Source organism: Plasmodium fragile (assembly GCF_000956335.1).
Source record: "Plasmodium fragile strain nilgiri unplaced genomic scaffold supercont1.49, whole genome shotgun sequence".
Lineage (NCBI taxonomy): Eukaryota > Apicomplexa > Aconoidasida > Haemosporida > Plasmodiidae > Plasmodium > Plasmodium fragile.
This window is the reverse complement of record NW_012192629.1, coordinates 81,799-97,316: the sequence shown is the minus strand read 5'-3', so window position 1 is coordinate 97,316 and position 15,518 is coordinate 81,799. Positions and strand designations below refer to the sequence as shown.

At 38.3% G+C, this 15,518-nt stretch overlaps 3 protein-coding genes across 3 annotated transcripts; 2 read left to right on the top strand and 1 right to left on the bottom strand.

The window, feature by feature from the left end:
- Positions 1–2,189: 2,189 nt before the first annotated feature.
- AK88_03914 (uncharacterized protein) lies at positions 2,190–5,948 on the top strand (the record flags this gene model as incomplete). The annotated part of the gene is made up of 1 exon (XM_012481524.1): positions 2,190–5,948. One exon carries the CDS (start codon positions 2,190–2,192, stop codon positions 5,946–5,948), a length of 3,759 nt encoding a protein of 1,252 aa, XP_012336947.1.
- An 891-nt stretch (positions 5,949–6,839) lies between these two features.
- Positions 6,840–9,128, bottom strand: AK88_03913 (uncharacterized protein; the record flags this gene model as incomplete). Its single annotated transcript, XM_012481523.1, has 1 exon — positions 6,840–9,128. One exon carries the CDS (start codon positions 9,126–9,128, stop codon positions 6,840–6,842), a length of 2,289 nt encoding a protein of 762 aa, XP_012336946.1.
- A 904-nt stretch (positions 9,129–10,032) lies between these two features.
- Positions 10,033–15,265, top strand: AK88_03912 (uncharacterized protein; the record flags this gene model as incomplete). Its single annotated transcript, XM_012481522.1, has 9 exons — positions 10,033–10,135; positions 10,285–10,386; positions 10,560–10,796; positions 10,921–11,200; positions 11,465–11,790; positions 12,061–14,169; positions 14,449–14,683; positions 14,843–14,983; positions 15,106–15,265. The coding sequence occupies 9 exons, from the start codon at positions 10,033–10,035 to the stop codon at positions 15,263–15,265; spliced, it is 3,693 nt and encodes a 1,230-aa protein (XP_012336945.1).
- Positions 15,266–15,518: the final 253 nt, after the last annotated feature.

The following is a 15,518-nucleotide window of genomic DNA, read 5'->3' as shown; positions in this document are numbered from 1 at the left end:
TATAAAACGCGATTCGTTGAACAGCTGGTGAAAGGTCACCTCTGTATCTGTGTAGGAATAGCTACACACCCACATCGTCCAGTCACACATGTATATATATATCCGGGTGAGAAGACCAAGTAGCGAAAGCCACTCAACATGCGCACACACGAACACGAATAATGCTTGTTCTTCCTGCACAATATCATCTTTGGAGTTATTAAAGCTGCAAACTACATACCAAACATACGGGTGAGTGGATATTAGTAAGAACAGTTGCACAAAAGGGTTCATCATATAAGTACCGCCACAACAAGCACTAGCTATCAACAAACAAATAGAAAAAAAACTGAACACTATTCTGACATTACTGCTTAATTACGCAGGTTTTTCCACATTACATTTTATGTAGCGTTTTTTCTACGTGTTAGTTCGCTATTGCAGATTCTCCCATTCGCGCATGTTTACCGTGGAACCCGCATGCAGCGTAGATTAATAATATTGCGACTCTAATTTTTAAGTGCAATTAACCGAAATAGAGGGATGTATATATTTTTTTTTTTTTTTGGTTGTGCTGCCGTAGAAACTAAGTTGCTTTCCCCTCGTTGCAAAAAAAATAGGCTATTATTATTACAATTGTTACTACCACGCTGCAGTAGTGCAGCCTACATGATTTCTATTTTCGCTCATCTGTCACCCCAACGGTATGTGCTTTAAATGACCGCCTAGAAGTAGCGCATCTGACGCATTTGCAAGCAAATTGCCCAGAACAAGTGAACGTCGTTCACCTTGCAATTCTGCAGTTTGAATCTCCCTGAGTGTATGTATCTTTGTGTTTGTCAATCCCGCATTTGCCTATTAACGCTTTCCACTTCGAGTTGCGCGTTTGATACTTCTCTCATCGTCTTAACTATTCGCCCACGCGTACTTCTGACACTTTACTGATTTTTGGCCCTGCGTCCCTTTGTCGCCACCGCCATTTTGGTTCTTCCCATTTTTCACGGCGAAGTGGCGTTATGCCCCCCGATGCCTATCCCATCAATTGTGCACTATTGCATTTTCACCGTTGTGTATTTATTTGTTATTGTACGAAAACATATTGGTACCCCGGTTCTTTCCCCACACAGCTTAGTGGTGATGCAGGAAAGTTACTCCGCCTTGTCCTTCAATTTGCATACGACCTTTTTTTTAATCAGTTTTTTTTTTCATTTTTCTTTTTTTTTTTTTTTTTTGTTTTGCAATTTGAAGAATATCCATCTTTCTTTGCGAATTTGTGATTTATTTCTCTCGTTGTGTGCTAATTCATGGTGTGTTATGCCTATACAAAAGTATATTTGTTCGCATGAGAATACATACGTGCATATATGCATGCCTTTGGGTGTACACATATGTATACACATACATTAGGCTTTTTTTTTTTTTTTTTTTCCGATAAATCTGGAAATTATACATTCAGCTTTTTTATACACCCACCCGACCTTCATATATCCCTTCCGTCCTCTTTTTTTTTTTTTTTTTCTTCTTGTAATTTACATTTTCAGTAATATGTCTTTCATTTTGTTTGGGGTGAATTTTTGTTCATGAATAAATATTTATCACCATATTTAATCAGTCTTATTCTTTCACTTTGAAGTACACACCGAAAGGGGGGAAAAAAAAAAAAAAAGCGATTCAAAGCTATGCATTTTACGTACGAAAGAAGATGAGTACACAGAGTGTTACACGAATGGACATATAAGTATGTCAACAGGTTAGCTGAGTACAATTTTTTTTTTTTAAATTTCTCTTTGAAAAAAGCAAACAAAGTATAATGACACGCAACATAATGATGCACAACGTAGTGACGCGTAACATAAACCCCTAGAACACGATGAAGTGCAACCTAATCAAATAAATTGTATGTACAATTTGAGCTTTAAAACAAAATAAGTAAGAATTAGTGTAGTACAATTTGGACATGTTAGCAACAGTAGCCTAAAATTTAAGGTGCACTTATAACGCACGTACACATGGGTGCTTGCCCGTGTAAACTTACACGCATGAAATGATTGCTTATATATATGTACACCCTTTCATAGTGTATATGTATATATTTAAGAGAAAAAAGGACAATCGAAGTATCGGAAGAAACCGTGCAGAGACCCTTTTATTTAACTAAAATGTTAAAGTAGGAAACAAAAAAATATAATAATAATAAAGGGGATATCATTATGGACAGATATAATGCTGATGAGGAGAAGAATTTGAATTTTATAACCCATAAAAACCGTGGTGCTGAAAATATGAATTCTAGAAATAGAAAAAGTAGTTTTATTGAATTCCAGTATGACAAAGTTGTAAATAATGTGTTAGGATTATTCAAGAAACAGAACAAGCAAAGGTTCCTGTCAACGTCATCTGCCTTACGCAATGACATGCATGAACAAATTTTAAGTTCTCGGTTATTCTTAGATTTATGTGAAGACAGGGAAATACTCTTACATAAAATATTAAAAAAAATAAATATTTTGAATTTAATTTATTTTCGCTTTTTAAAAGAGTCTGACATCGACGACGTATTCGATTTGCACAATGAGCTCTTTCCTGTAAAGTACCACTCCGATTTTTACTTTAGCATTTGCAATTTTGCGGATGATAAGGTAATAGACGACGAGGTTACCAGAGTCGTTGAGAAGATTTCCCGCTCTCTCAGGAGTAATACAGGCTCCAAACGGCACGACGGCGTAGTCAAGCCGAAAGAAGTGAACCGGGGCAGAGGGGGAAGGAACGGAGACGGTTGCGGTGTATGTCTTAAGGGTGGAAGCGCTAACCAATCCGGCCCTGCACCGATTGAAGAGAAAAATGACGACAAAGTAAAGCACCGCGCCACCTCTCCGCAAGGTGAAGACAATCATAAAATGAAAGGAAAGGAAGCCGAAGAGAGTGAAGAAACGGAGAAAAATTTAGACGAGCACGAAGATGATTCAGACAATATTTCAAATAAAAAATTAATGAACTTGGAAGATTACAATTCGTCAAATAATTTCGTGGACGCGAATAATGATGGGCGGAAAAGGATAAATAAAAAGTGGAAGGAAGAGGAAATATTCTCCATAGGTGCCTTCCTTCCTTTTTCATTTATTGATTATATAAACAGTGATCATATTACTAAATTTCTGAAGAGTAAAGCAATAGAAAAGGTAAGTGAAAAGGAGATCCTACTCGATTATATTAAATTTATTGACGACAGTAATAGGTTGCGTAATGGTGGAAGCGACATGAATTCGGCACACACACCCCAGTCAGTGGAGAATATGCAGTCGATCAATACGACCCATTCGGATGACCCCTGCCCATCGGATGGTCATGTGCATTCTGCTTGGTGTTCTCCCTCAGAGAGCAGAACAAATGAGAGAAGAATGTCGCCGAGTAAGCTAAGCACCAAGGCAAGCAATTTGACAAATCCATCTTCTAAATGTTTGCCCACGATTTGTATATCGGAAAGCGCACAGAATGATTCCCCTGTGAGCAAAAGCGAACAAGAAATGTATATGAACAATAAGCATAAGGATAGTAAACATGACGCAAGTACAAGTAAAAAGAAGGGCACGCCCCACACCTGGGTCCCTTATGAAAATGGACACGATACGTGTAGGTACAACGGAACTCAGCTGGAAGAATATATAAAAAAAAAAGAAGTCTTAAAGGACGAAAACAGCCAGGTAGAACATAAAAAGGAGAACAATGCGAGTGACGAACTCGATGATAAAAATCCTGATAGAAGTAACAATTTCAAAAAGGAGGAGTACATTAAAAAGTATCCCCCATCAGTGGATGCAACGGAAAAGGATACGAAACATAGCGATGCACACAGCCTTAAGAATAGCAGCGCTTGCGTGTCTTCCCTGCAGAAGGACAAATGCGTTCAAAGCGACGGAGGGGATGGAAGCGGGAAGAAGCATGGTGCCATTCAGTTCAACAGTTATCTAGAGAATCTCCACAACAATATGTATGATGAAAATAATAGCAACATTCAAAATATTTACAAACAGTTGAAGGAAAAAAACATTGAATATGAAGAGAGAAGTAACCCCATTCTCGGGACAGAACATGTGATAAGTCGTTTGAGAGATAAAATATGCTTAAGCAAAGAAACGCTCAATTTGTACAATCGTAATAAAAAAAGAGTGAAAAAAAATTACCTCGTCGGAAGTGTGTCAAATCTGATTAACTACCAAGATGCTAGAAACGAAAAGGATTTTATCAATATATATAACCATTTTAAAAAAAAATCGAATAACTCAACCAAGGGCAAGAACTACTTAAAATATGTGTATGATTCGTCTTTGAACTTTTTAGAGAATTATATCCCCCTAGATAAAAATGGAAATTCCAGCGAGAGGGAAAAAACGGCAAGCAACTTCCCATCGAATAATCTGAAAAAGACGGATCAAAATGAACAATCCAACGGAAGCACACTCCATACAAATGACAGAAATGATAAAATGAAAACACAGTTTAGCGATATGCTAAACCAAAATGGTGAAAAGATACCTAACTGCTCCTCACATCCATTCGATCAGGAAAGAAAAAAACTCATACGTCTACACAACGTGCTGAACGACTTATCCGTTTTGCGAACGCAACATGTTAATAAAGACACAAATTTTGAAAAGAAATTATATGAAGAAATTTATATGAATGAAAATATCAAAACGATGACCAAAAAATATACTAAAAAAAAAATTAACAGTATTTACATTTTAACAGTGGGAATAAGTGAATACTTTAGGGGACTAAATTTAGCTTCCTATCTCATTGAATACACTGTGTTTTATTTCTATTTTATTATTTACAGAATATTTCTGTACAAGAGTAAATTTTATTGCTACATTGATAATGATATGTTTTATAGCATTTCTTCTAGCCAGTTAAATGACGAACACCAGAACGATTTTTTCGACGAGGGTTTACTCACGGATAACTCGTCGGACGATTTCTACTCCATCCTGAGTGATGAAAAATCGTTCTCCGATAGGGACTACAAGAGGAAGAGTTTAAATGGAAAAGAAGACATGTGCATGTGGGAAACAAGGAATTGCCTGGAAGCGGAAGGGAAACCATCCGATGGAGCACCACATGGTTCTACTAGGAGTTCGCACGAACACTTGAATGAACAGAAAAACGAAAATAAGTGCGTCAATCCGAATTACTCTTTGCAGAAAGAAGATTTCGTCAGTGCTGAAACGGATGACGAGAATAAGGAAGCGTCATCGAATTTTAATAATAAGTCCCCCCTGTGTGGTAATTATCCAACTCAGCTTAACACCCGTCAAGCAGATGAACATAGGAATAACAGAAAGGAGAGTCACCAAATGAGGGACAACACCCCACGCACGTCTAAAACGTACAAAATGAATAACATGAATATTAACGCCAATCACGGAAACAAACGCAAAAACAAGTGGGGCACCCAGAAGTCCAAAAATTATAGCATTTCTAATGGAGTTCTACGGGAGTGTTACAAACAAATCATACTGAATGATTATTTGCACCACCTGTATGTTATTATTCGAAATAAAAACGCGGAGATGTTAGCAGAGAAAAGGAAACAAAATGGAGAAACGCAAAGAAAAGATCCTTTTCCTGCGTTCTTTAAATTTCCCCTATTTAAAAATCCCCTGTACAACACAAGCCTTAACAATAAAATGCTGGATTTTTTTTTAAACAATTTTTGTGCCTTCAATTTAAAAGACAGACCATTTTTTCACCTAAAAAAGGTGAATGCAAACAAGGTTTGCTTGGATTATAATGACGATGAGGATGATGTGCCCCTGCCTCTGTACATGTACCTACATGTCATAGATTATAATAAAGCGGCCATAAATTTGTATAACAAGCTAAACTTCGATTATATTTGCACGTATGACAATTTTTATGATATAAACAAAGTGACCTTCTCTTCCTATTTGTATGCATATTTCTTTTAGCTCCTAATTTGTTCTTCATGCGTGCCACTAAATTTGAGCGTTTGTGTGCGTTTCTTCCTACGCCCATGTGTTATGCTTTATTTGTATCGTGCATCGCTAAATGCGCCAAAACAAACAAAAAATGTTGCAATGTGGCACACACATTAGCAAATTCCCCTTTGTATCTGTCGCGACAGTCACCCTCCCAAACATTCAGAATTTATGCGTTGCACGTTACACGTTACACGTAACACATTTTTTAAGGAAGACAAATTCGAAACAGGTAATGTCAAAAGGGATATTAAACCTCTTTAACTACAAACCCACCTGGATTATTTGTTTGTTATTTGCATTATTTTATATTATTTTTTTTTTTTAACGTTTCTCTGTCACGAAAATAGTTCATACGTGCCCGTTTATGTATGGGCCTGTAATATGTATTTGTTTATTTATACATTGCATGTGTGGGTAACGCCCCGTCGATCTGCTTTCCAACCACTTGGTCCATGTACAAATATGTGTCCACGTGATACAAATGATGCTTTACTCATTTGATAACAACAATGCATCTCGAAAAGCAAAGTCTTGTCGTTTAAAAACCATCACGCAGCCTGCGTGTGTGTTTGCAGTGAGAAATGAGATTTCACGAAAAAAAAAAAACAAAACTTTCCCCTAAGGGGGGGATGGTGTTTATACACGCAGGACAAGTGCAAAGGTGCGACGTAAGCAGTTGCTAAATAGGGCAAGAGAGTAACAACGTGAAGGGGAAATAGTAGAATCAAAAAAAAAAGGTGGGGGAAAATGACCCACAGGAGGATGCGTTTAATGGGAAGAGTAACGCGCATGTAAGTTTACCAGCAAGGTGCCACGTATGCTTTTTTTTTTTTCCCTTACACCTTACATGCTGAAAATTCAGAGGTAAATGTCCGGAGACACCACAGGAGGGTGTGCAACCGTGGCCGCCCTACAAATGATGGGGCTACATTTGGAAAATTTTGTGTGCTGCAAAAGGGAACCGAGATAGTTCATTTTTTCTTCCTCACTTGGACAATTCGCAAAGGCATCATGGCAAATGAGAATTTCACTAAACCCTTCTTTTCTCAAATGACTGATTTTATTTTCTCGGAAATGTCTTTCCTCATTTTGCTGATACAGTGGATATAATTTCCATCCATTTTCCCACTCTATATAAATTTTGTAAAAGGGATCACAAATGTGCAGCACGTAGGGACCATGGAAAAATGTAATAAATTCATAATTTAGCATTTTCATATATTTCTTTAAAATGTAAATTTCCTTTTCTCCTTGCATATGTTTGTTCACGTTACATGGAAGGCTCCGAATTTTTTGAAGGAAATTTTTATAATCACTCGGGAGAAGGCAGTATATATTTTTGAAGTCGTGTATCAGGTGCATTTCGATCAGTTTTAGGTTAAAGAGGAGGTTGTCGCCCTTGTGCGTTCGCGCCGCGTCCTCTTGGGTGTTCTCTCTGCCGCAGTTTTCAAGTCCAGACATTTCATGTCCAAATTTTTCACTTACAAATTCTTCACTTGCAAAATTTGCATTTGCACATTTTACGCTGAGGTTCTTTTCTCTGGGGGAAGCTGTGCTACATCTCATCAGCTCATGTTCAAATGAAAACATTTCCTCCGCCGTGGGAGAAAATTCCCCCGCCGACGCTGCACTACCACTCCTCCTCTGATGAGGGGGCCGTCTACCATTAGTGTAATCATCTGAAACGTTGCTTCCCCCCGTTGAGATGTTTCGTACTGGAAATTTTATATCATCGCTTTGTGCGACACTCCCATCAAATGAGTCAAAGTTTGCCACTACGTTGTTTACCATTTGTTCGTCGTGCGGCATCTGGGAAGGAGACTCGGGGGTGACTTCTCCTTCTTTTGCTTTTCCCAGATTAAGGGAAGTTCTCCTTTGGGCATCCCCCTTGACGGGCCCCTTTTTGACTTTCATAAATTTGTTCAAATGACTAAAGCTGAGGAATATATTTCTTTGGGATATCATTTTCCACTGTGTCATTTTTTTAAACAGGCTAACTGCATGACTGACTTGATTAAAGCTTGCCATTTTCTTCCCATATATGACATTAATTTTGTACGTAAGTTTTTCCGAGTTAATGAATAAGGGGACGACGGGTAAAACTTGGCATATGGCTTCACAGGGCAACTGGGAAAGTTTATTAACAATATGAATAAGTAAAATTTTTACAAAAGTTTTGTCTACATAACTGAGATAGTACGAATTCATCAATATTAAGTATAAATGGTATGTCCTGATTTTTTTTATCCTTTTGATAATCTCAAAACTTAAATTGTTCAAATATCGCTCATTCACAAATTTGCTTTTATTGTATCCGTAAAAAATTCGGCACAAATAATGGTCGTTCAGCATGTTCACATTTTGAAGAAAAAAAATGGATAACAAGTGAAATATATTTTTTACATGTTCATTGCACACAAACTCATTAGACGTTTCCATGTTCCTATTCTCGATATTGGTGTATATAAATAGGTTGTCTTTTTTGAGTAAATTCTCTACATCGTTGTTTCCATTCATTTGGCTTCCTTGGTATTTCTTCACATTTTTTTTCTCATGTAACGATGCGTCCTGTTTAATTGACATGTGTCCATTTGTATCACCATCCTTGTGGGCACAGCTTTGGGGAAACAAGGAGCCAACGCTGTCACCATACTTTTCCCGTTTTGTCTTTAAAAAAAAATATGAATTAATGTAACAAATGTTTAAATAAACCTTTACCAAATCGTGAATGTCGAAAAAGGGTTTCTTTGGGATGTTTTTCAACCCCTCCTCGTAACACTTTGGATTTAATATATTTTTTTTATTTTGTTGAAAATCAGTAGAAATGCAATTTACACTATTTAACACTAAGCTGCGCAATTCTTTCATGGTCGAATTTAAGAGGTCCAATTTTAGTAACTTATTTTTACTGCCGTATCCTAGATAGTATAACACTTCCCGGTTATTTAAATTTTGCAATTTTATATTTTCAAAATTGGGGGAAAATTTCCCCTCAAAATGGAACTCATTTCCGCATTTCTCATTTGTGTCCATAGACTTATGTGGAAGTTTCACATTTGACTGACTTGCGGTGTTGAAGAAAAAAATTCCTTTCCTTCTACTTCTTCCCTTTTCGAGTTTCGGGAATCCAGTTTTTAAGACAAACATTTCGTCGCCAACCTTGGTGATTCCTTCTCCGAAGATGCGGCGTACATGTGTTAGGGGCGCGCACAGCATCGCTTACAAAAAAGTTCGCGTCCACGTGACACATATGCATGTTTAGCAAATTCGCGTTTTTTTTTTTTTTTTTTTTTTGCGTTCACTCAAATTTGTATTTTTCTTGTATTTATTCAAAGCTCGCATTTTTTCCCTACACTCCGTTGTTGCGTAGCAATTGTGGAAGAGCTGTGTTTTGATAGCTCTCCCATTTGGGCACTTTACATTTTGTGATTTGCGTGTGGGCTTTCGCTGATGTGCCACGACACCTACATACTGATTTGTTTCCTTTTCTGAAGTCAGTTTTTCGCCATTACTGTCATTGTCATTGTTTCTTTTTTCTTCTGCACCTTTTTGTTAATTTTTCTTTTTTCTTCTGCACCTTTTTGTTAATTTTTCTTTTTTTCCTCGCATATTCGTCCCACATAGCAAGGTAATTTAAAAAGGCTACGAAAAAAAATGTGGCAATGTTTTGGACCGTTTTGCTCGTTGCCTGCATGCTGAAGTATAGAAAATTGAAAGGGGCGAATTCCGACGTGGCGCTTTTAAGACTCTGCCTCCGTGGAGGAAAGAGACGCCCCTAAGGGGTAAATGAGCACATTGGCAACATTGCTACCAGAAGCCGCGAATAAATTGAGCGCCTCATTCTGGCGCTTCTATCCCCCATTTATTAACACTAAAAGGCGAAAACGTCACCCTCGTCCTTAGGTGCCAAACGCGCACCAGGTGTATACACAGGAATGTGCACAAAGATATATGCACAGAGGCATATATGTAACTACACACATAGGTGCATTCGCGCAGGGTGCACTTTCTTTTTACAAACATCCCCCGGATATAAGCAACGAGTGTAACGATGGCGACCATGGAGGAAGGATTGAGCACTATGAAAAAAATCAAAAGCAACATGAGCAAAATTTGCTTCAATAGGTCGAACAAGCTCAACGGAGATTTTAAGGGTAAGAACGGAAAGAAGTAAAAAAAAATAAACAATGAATATTTACTAAGAAAGTGAGTACATGCATAGAAATGTGCACGATGAAAAAAAGAAAAAAAAAAAAGACTCACATAAAAGGTGTCCCTTCTTTTTGTTTGTTCCTTTTTAAAGATGACCAAATTGAAATAATCCTGGACAACAAAAACATAACGCCCAAGCCGATATACTTCAATTTTCAAGAAGCAGAAACGAAGAAATCTTTCGACCAAATAGGTAAATCGCGCACATCTCTTCTGCGATGGGGTGTGTCTAGGGCAGCCACACAACGAAGACAACACATGTATGCTCACATTAAACACATGTGCATTTTTGTGATTATATCTGCTCGTTTGTGCCCCTCCCACTAGCCGATGCGTGTGACTGTTCTCCCTCCCCCCCCTCATCAGACTACTTGCTTAAACAATTCGATGAGAAAAATGAATGTATCGACCAAAAGGGAAGCACAACAAAAGCCACTGGTGAAGCTAATCACACAGGAGATATAAGTGATGGAGCGCCACAACGTGGACTAAAGGAACAGGACTCTGTTGAGGCAGAAGATCAGCAAGAGGGACAGAAAGATATTCAGTACGAAGAGGACATTTTAAAATCCTACGATGGTAATGTTGATAGGCTACTTACAGGTGAAGGGCACAAAACTTGGAGCACTTTTTTATGCTCGTTCTCCTCTCCACTACTACTCTACAACTTCTTGAGACTGCTTCCTTTTAAAGTGCCATGAAATGTTCAACCCCCGCACCTGCGCAGAAATCCGGTTGAGCGAATCGGAAACGATCAATCTTCTGAACATCCCCAATATGCTATACGACATGGAGGAGGAAAAAAAGGCCACCGAAGAAAAAAACCAAAGATACGAAAAACTGATCAACAATGACGAAAGCAATTACATAAACAAAACCATGCAGACATTAAATGTGTTCACGAAGAACAAGGACGTCTTTGTTTCCACCATCAACAAACAGAACAAAAGTTCCCAGACGAATTTACACGAACTGCACAAGCTGACCATAAGGAATCCCTCGGACATGTTAAGCGGAAAATAGACAGGCGAAAAAAAAAAAAAAAAAAAAATACCACTCTAAAGGCTTCTCCCCATTAGGCAATTAGGAACTCCTTCACAATGATGAAACATCACGTCTAACGGCTGCGCAGAAGCGAAGGGGTGTTGTCTCCACGTGCCCCGTTTCACAGCCACATCAGACGAAGCAATCACTTCGGGTCACCTGTCCACTTCGCCGCTTCACCAAGTGCGCCCACGCATTCTACTCCCCCCCTCCCTCCGTGCGTACAGATCCGAGCTGCTGCACAAGAAATTTGTAAAATATAGAAACAAAAAGCTAAAAAAGATCATGGACGAATACGGAGACTCACTAAACATTAATGAAAGAGTAATTTTGAAGAAGAACATGTGGGTTCAGGTTGTTGATAGGAATGTAGTAGATAACAAGCAAACGACCATCATACCAAAATCATTTTATAAGTCCAAGAAGAATAATACGTCCCTTTTTAATACTCTGTTTTCCACAAAAAATATGTCTCGAACGTTGTCAAATAAAAGTAGAACATTCAGAACTAGGAGCAAATTTAAAAATATGAAAACGATGAAATTTTTAACAAGTAAGGAGAATACTTCCATGGTGGAGCGCTCTCTCTGTGTGTGATGAGCGTCAGTGTTGGGCAGCGGTGTGCTTGTCATGTTAGATAGTTGTATCCCCCCACCTACACACTCATTAATTCTCCTGAGTGTGTGCCGAGTTCACGGGAAAAAGAGAGAACCCTCCCTCTCCCTCATGCGCGTCACGCAGCGTGTTAAATGAGCGCGCTACATATCGCGCGTACCACATTGCGGTCGTCCCTTGTTCGTTCCTTCGCTTCCCATTTTCAAAGGCAGCTTCAGCGAAGACGAATATCTAATAAAATCGATAATCAAAAAGAAAAGGGAGCAAACGGACGCGTCCCCGGATAGGCCAGAAGACACTGAAGACAACGCAAATTTTATCCCATGGAAAATAAACAACCAGAAAAAAAATATAAACAAGAGATCCTTTGTGCATATATTAAAAAATATGGAAATGTACGTAGTACAAAATGTGTACTATTACGAGCAAATGCTGTACAAGAACATTCATTTGAGTTATCTAAATGATAAGAGAAAAAATAACAAAGTGAAAATGTTCGACGGGGAGAACTACGACGCCCTTACGAACCCAAACATAAACTACAAGAGAAAAAAAACGATTATCAGGATGAAAATAAAAATGAATTTAAAAAAGGCAATTAACTTTCACAAAATTAACAAATGTGTTGATATTGCTAGTAAGGAAGACATGCATGAGAAGACAAGTGAACCCCCCCTGAACGGAGGTCCCCAGTGGGCTACTCACTTGGACCTGCTAAAACGAGTAGCTATTCTGTCCAAGGGAAAGAAGAAAAATATAAAACGACAAATTTCAGCTGGCAAGATGAGGACACACATCAGGAAAAAGGCAGCAAGGAGAACCGGAAAAGAAGGAGTCCGCAATAAAGTGTCAAACCAAGCGGAAGACCAAACAGAAAAGACAGCTGAAACACAGGCAGATGATAAAAAGGCACCAGAGCCAGTGTCCAATACAACTGAACCAAATAAAATTGAAGATGGCAAAACGGAGGGAGACCACCAAATTTTCGATATCATTACAAATGAAGAAAGCAATGAAGATAAAATAAAAAAAATCAGCACGCTGATACTAGATGATGTTTTAAAAAATAACTGCAATGATGAAAAAAAAAAACAAATTTTGGAAAAGGACAACTTAGAAAAAAAAAAAATATCACATGTGCTAAAGAAGAAAGAGAAATTTACCTCCATCAAAGGGAACAGAATAAAGTTCGTCTCGGAGGTGAGACAAGACGATGGTATGTTCATATATGATGATGACGATGATTTCATGTGCAAATATGATATGCAACATGATTACAATGCCTACATGGAGGAATATACAGAAAAGGGGGGTACATATGGGAAGGCGAATAATAGCAATCGGCTGTACAAATTGAAAGGGAAAAAATACATCAAGAATATTTCCATTGATAAGCTATTCCAATTTCATTATAACAAATTAGAAAAAATAGTCACCTCTATAGATACAAACAAATTTTATGAAGACTACATAACAGCTAGCTATTCGAACACCCTAGACATTGGAAGCTTCCAAAATAGCAAAGGCAACGTGGCCATTTTTAGTTACATCAACCCCACGTACCCGCTAAGGCTGTATGACGTAAATTCAAGTGTACTCAAAATTATGTACTCAAATAATAATCCCAATCTGCTAGTTGCAACATTGTCCAATGGACACATCAACATTTACGACACTAGAAGTAGTGATCAGTTAGCTGTTTTGAAATCTACTAGTATAAAAAGTTATCACGAAAACTGTTTTGAACCCATATATGACATTTGCTTTAAAAATAACTACATGGCAAACAATACGCAAGAAAGTATTTTCTACTCTGCACATGAAAATGGGCATGTGTACCAGTGGACTATAGAAAAGGAATTAAAAAATAAAGAAATTTTATACCTAAAGAATAAAAAAAATGATTTATATCAAGGCCTCTCATCTGTATTTGAAAATAAAAATCTGTCCAATAAACCTTTTAACTCTTCCCTAACTTGTATTGACATAGATAATTATATGAACCACGATGAAGATTTTATCATCAGCACCATAATGAAGGAGGATGCAAAGCAGCTGGGCCACAAGCAAATACGTTACGACAATTCAGGGGATAAAATTACAAATTGTGATATTCAGGAACCGAGCAAGGTTTCACCAAACAACACAGCTTCGCATGAGGCAGGAGCTAAAGAATCTGAGACAATGATCAATGCTGCGGGGGAACAGTATGTGAAGAGCATATCTAGGGAAGAAGAACTGCTAAATCATTATAAAAATATTACGGAAAACATCATTGACAAAAAAATAAAACCGACTCACTCTTATTACTACCTCGGTAAGTGCTGCACACACAACAAAACGATTAGCACATGTGTTCACATTTGGGTCGACCTTTTTTAAACGCACTAAATTTTATACACCTTCTCTTGTGCCCACGAGGGATTCTACATAATATGGTACCCTGAATAAGTTCTCTGTCCACCGTTTTGCTACGTGAATCTGTCATATGACCCCACAATGGAACAGTAATCATTTGCGCAAACTGCGCAGATACTTCTAGACAAAGGAACACCTCGAAAATGCGTTCCACAATTTCCGCTTTACCCCAATTTAGGCTCAAAGAATGGAATAATATACAGATGCAATAGTTGCTATCAGAAGTCGTACTTAAATTATTATATAGCGCATTTCGGGGCTGTAAACAAAATAAAAATAAATAAATTCGACCACGACATTTTCCTAAGTGCCGGGGAAGACTGCACAGTAAAGTTGTGGCACAAATTCTCGAATAAACAAATCACCACTTTTAAGTCGAAGAATTCATTCAGCTCCATCAACGATATACTATGGTTACCTATAACATGCTCAAATGGGCACAAGGCAGTCATTTGCCCATGAGAGAAATGCACACACGCGCGTGCATATGTCAATAGGTTTGCTGTGCCCACAATTAACGACGCTGTGTAGCACTACATATTCATTGTGCCCTTTCTCTTTTTGCTACGCAGGATGCCCAACAATTCCACGTCCTTCTTCTGCTGCTCGGATGATGGCCGCGTAGAATTATGGGACTTCAACTTTTTGTCCAAGGACCCATTGATCATTTTCTACCCCAACGTGGTTGAGGTGTCTAAAATTATATGTCTCAAGTAAGAGCCGCACAGAGCGCGCCCAGGAAGTGTATAGCGGGGTGCACACCTGGTGTAGACCAGCCCGTGTACTTATCTGTACCCCATCGGCGTGTTCCATTTTTCCACATTTTTCCCCGAAGGATGTTCAACAACAAGGACATTTTACTGTGCGGAGATAACCTAGCAAACGTTTCGATGATCAAAATAAAAAATTTGGTCGACATGGGGTTAGACGATTATGAACAGAAGATGAAGTTAACGGAATGTCTGAAGTGTTTGGACACCTACGACTATTTCTGAGTGAAGACGCTGCATGGGCTCTATGGCGTTTATATATGCTCATTTGTCCGCGCGATGGTACATACGACGATATTCAACAAACAGTTGAGTTAAACCAACGCGTGGTGCCTTAGTCTTATGTATGAACAGAACGTAATGCCAAAATTGCCCTCAAGTTTATCTCCACATTTGCGCAATATCCATTTTTTACTGGGCGCAATTCAGTCAGAAAAAATGACTTGTCGCTGTTTGACGCCTTCGCTCAGCTCAGGGT